The sequence below is a fragment of the Camelina sativa genome, chromosome 16, assembly GCF_000633955.1.
Source record: "Camelina sativa cultivar DH55 chromosome 16, Cs, whole genome shotgun sequence".
NCBI lineage: Eukaryota > Viridiplantae > Streptophyta > Magnoliopsida > Brassicales > Brassicaceae > Camelina > Camelina sativa.
In genome coordinates, this window is record NC_025700.1 from 3,402,430 (window position 1) to 3,406,782 (window position 4,353).

Sequence of the window (4,353 nt, forward strand, 5' to 3'; positions counted from 1 at the left end):
AACAATTAGGCAACATTATACTAAGCAATTCAATGCGTGACTAGAAGTCGAAATAGTATTCAGAATAATACCGAAGTTTTCGAATTTCCATTTGTATAGGAACCCTCTTTGTGATGCTTAGAACCCCAAATATGCAACCAAACCTCGTTCTCTAATCCGGGCAGACACTGCAAATTCAAGATATCCAAATAGATAAGAAACTTCCAATTTTGAGACTCCCCTTTATGAATTCATGTTTTGAAGCCTCAAAGTTAAGAGAATTACAGAACAAGACAGTGATGAAGCAATTAGAAATGGACATTTATGAACAGAGAGAGTGCATATGAAATAAAAAAGACACACACCTTGGACTTGGAGCCGTCAATGCCAAACTGGAAAAGACTAATTCCATTGGATTTGAGGAACTGCATGTTGTTCTCCGGATACGGCTCTGGACACAAAGATCTTCGCACATTTCCCACATAACACAAACAAACACACAATAACCTAAAATCAACAATTACAACGTTTTCAATATAAGAGTCAATTTGATCAAAGTTCTTGGGAGCTTACATGATTGAGCGAAGGCCAAGACTCTTGATGAAGGGGAAGTTCGCTGTGTCCGGGAAACCAGACCGGAAGATACCGTTATCGACCATCGCAAAGTTCAACGGTGGAATCAGGTCGCCGGAAACCTCACGCAATGGTGCAGTAGCAGTAGCACCAGCAGCTGGCGGCGGAGATAAGTTGCTCCGGTCAATCATAGCTACCTCGATCTTGTGGAAACCCTCACCTCTGTCTTCCTCCTCCTCTTCCATAGTCATAAACTTGGTCTTGTTCATCGTCTTCTCAATCAGTTTCATCCTCGAGCGAAGAAATAATCTAAACTAGCTAGTTCGATTGGGAGGTTTCTTGGAGTGTTGAATCTGAAGACCTTATCCTGTTTTAGTTTCTTGTAAGGTTATGGAGAAGTAATGGAGATGGTCGTTATGAATCGACGACCTTGCTTTATATAGACACGCCATTGTAGAGAGAGAAACTTTTATGTTGTCGCTGTTGGACTTTTAGAGAAATGGATAGAGAAAAAAAAAATAAAGAGAAAGAAAAGAACATTTGGAGGAGATGAACGAGACTTGCGTTTTCAATCAATTATTTTTTCTAAAATATTTAATGCACCAATTAAATTCTTATTTTTTTGGAATAAGATAGTGAAAGTGAAAATACGACTTTATTAAGTTGAAGGAAAGCCATAGTGGTGGATCGACGTATGAGGATACGTATAAAAATACAAAAATAGAAATAAGCTAATTCGAAAAACCACAAATCTTTTTCAACCCAAAAAAATATTCACAAATAACAAACTAGTATAAGTTTTTTTTTCTTCTTCTTTCATTGCAATCTACTTTGGATATTACACCATATCGGGTTATATGAGTATGATTCGAGTAGATTAAAACATTTAATTATCGTGGTTTGTAATTAAATTAAATGTATGTTAGATTGTAAGAAATAAATAAAAATACACCAAATAAGAATTAATGTTTTTTTCATAGTTGTATCCCATCAGTCAAACATTTTTTTAGATATTCTGTGTCAATAACATGCAATATACATATTTGTTACCAAAACTGTAATACAATAACGAAACTATAATACAAAATACTACGCAAAAATATTTTGTTTACAATGATAAATTTTGTAAGATTTAAATAGGTGCTTTAAATTATTAATGTGGTTGTTATACATTTTCATGTTAAATATATAGGAAAGTATACCACTTTCTCAAAATATATTTCCATTTTCAAAATTATATTGTAGATTATGATGATATTATGTTTATAACTTTTTGAGTAGATGATATTAAGTCTGCGCATGCGTATCTAGATAAGTTCTATTAGAACATCTCTATCGAAGATTAATTTATAAAAAGAAAATGAACCGGCTATAATGCCATGTGTTAAGTAACGTTTTTTCATAGAATCTCAATTGAGAACCGTTTTTCAATCTCTGTTACTTTATTATTATTATTTATATTAGTGAAAAGTGAAATCTCTTGTAAGAGATTATGGACGAAGATAAGTCTGGAAGCATTTCCAACACATTTTTTCTATTTTTTTTCTTCGAAATTGAGTAATTTTATTTTGGAAAATGAGTTTTTTTCCAACCTTATTCTATTTTGGAATTCAAAATGAAGATCTCCAAATTTTAGTGCAAAATATAAATGGAGATTTCCAAATTTAGAGAAAAAATGAATAATTTATTTTGAAAATAAAAATAGAGATGGATTGAAGTAAATTTGACTCCAAACTCCATTTTGAAGATGAATAGGAACATGAGTTGGAGATAGTTTTATAAGACCAAATCATATTTGTATTTTCAAATTATTTTTTAAAAAGTGTAATCAGGATCATTCTAATCCCAATCGAGTTAAAACCTTAAGATCGACTTGGACTAATCAGAGCCGTTGTGTTTCAAAAACTGTTTTAGTAAATCTCTACTTTTCTTTTAGAAAAAAAAAGAATTAAATGAGTTGAAACAATTACATTCATGCTACTGATATAACAGAAACAAATTTTACATGTCAATTTTACAAGTAAAGATACATGTATATAATTAGTCCCTTTACACATAAAAGTTCCACCAGCCTTTTTATCCAATTGCATATAAGATTGCAATTCAATTATGTTAGTTTCAACTTTTGAATCGATTGCTTCTACTAGTTGTGAGCTTTTCTTACCAGCGCTCTTTACAAACGTTCAAACTTCACATAACTTATTTATATTGCAAACGCTCTTTGCTTTTCTTAAGTTATGCACAGATGTTAGAGGTGTCACTACTGAAAACTTTAAATAAATGTTAGTATGATTTTATATTTTTATAATTAGTGTGAACTGTGAACAACCAACATGTAGTTATTTTTGCTTTCTGTTCACTAATTATTTTTGTTTATTATGTTATAAATGGTAGAAGATAACCTAACTTTGTGTAATCTAGTAGTTTGTATCAGTGTTATTATATTGTCATAATTAACAATTTATATTTGGTAATCAGAGAAATTATAAGCAATGTGTATATTGTATAAAGCTGTGTATATTGTATAAAGCAGCAAGACATATATATATATATATATATATTTAATTATACAAAAAGTGTATAATATTATAATATTGTATTTTGAATCTCCTAAACTCCGAATCAATAAAAATACGCTGCAAAATGTTCAAAGTTTATTGAATAGGTTTTAGTTTTGGGTCTGTATATATCCGTTAAGACAGCTTCTAATTAATCTATTTGAGTCACTTTGTTAACCACGTTACGTTAATGTCTCTACAATCTTCACAATAATAATACTAAATGGAAATAAAGCCAAACATCCATATATAATAACTACAATCTTCTATTTTAGTTCAAATAACGAAAATAAATATTCTTTTGTTCTTTACCATTTGAAATTCTATCTCCAATTCAACAATTGTAATTCAACAAATAACTACAATTCAACAATTGTATTTTAACATTTTTGTAGAGTAAATGAAGTTAATTTTTGTTTCCTTTCGAATTTAAAGAATTAAAAATTGTATAATCTTTATGATGATTGTATATTCTAGATTGGTTCTTTCAGCTGTATTATATTACTTGTTACAGAAAATATTGGACATTTGGAGAAACACTAGTTCCTCCTTGGTTCCTTTCGTTTTGGTTTGGGTTTTTGCTCAAGAGCTCTTTAACAAAGAAATAAGTAGAAAAGAAGAATAAAAAAACTAATGGGGAAATTGAAAAGGCACATTCTGTGGAATATGCTTCAGATTTGGGAAAGAGTTTTTGGGTCGCGAGCTGAGCTGGGCTCCATCTTCCGTAAAGAGCTTTCCGTGTCGTTAAGAATGTACTCCAAAACCCTAATTTTTTGTCATAATTATTTTTCTGTCAATTTTAAAGTTACGTTTTAATAATTTTTTTTTGAAAAGTAACGTGTTTAACATTAGTTTAGCTGCTGTTTAGCTAAGCTTTAACCTTACAATTAATTATTTCGACCTTTGTAATACTAATATTTAGAGTTTAGAGTTTGTAATAATATTTCGACCATTTTTTCAATGTGAACCTCACATTTTGTTGCATGTCGTTGTTGGTTAGTTATTTTAAAATTTACCAAATTGCAATAACAAAAAAATGGTAACTAAAAAAGTGATATGCATTATGCGAATTACGAACCCGCAGCCCGCAGGGTGACACAATTATAACAATATATCAGGATAAACCATTAGACCACCTCATGATCTTAGATTCTTAGATAACCATTTATTAACTTGTCTTTAAGGAAAAATATGTTCAACTTTGCAAATCACTCTGAAATAGTACGGGCATAATGGTAAAACA

The 4,353-nt window shown here is 30.4% G+C and overlaps 2 protein-coding genes across 2 annotated transcripts in view; both read right to left on the reverse strand.

The window, feature by feature from the left end:
• The window catches only part of LOC104749572 (probable tyrosine-protein phosphatase At1g05000), a 15,215-nt gene extending 14,129 nt beyond the window's left edge, over positions 1–1,086 (reverse strand). The window contains exon 1 of the mRNA XM_010471224.2: positions 906–1,086. The gene's annotated coding sequence lies outside the window, so the exon portion shown is untranslated. The remainder of the gene's footprint in view (positions 1–905) is intronic.
• LOC104749568 (probable tyrosine-protein phosphatase At1g05000) lies at positions 39–914 on the reverse strand. Its single transcript, XM_010471221.2, has 3 exons — positions 553–914; positions 345–444; positions 39–167 (listed from the first exon to the last, which is right to left on the reverse strand). The coding sequence occupies exons 1-3, from the start codon at positions 840–842 to the stop codon at positions 60–62; spliced, it is 498 nt and encodes a 165-aa protein (XP_010469523.1). The 5' UTR covers positions 843–914; the 3' UTR covers positions 39–59.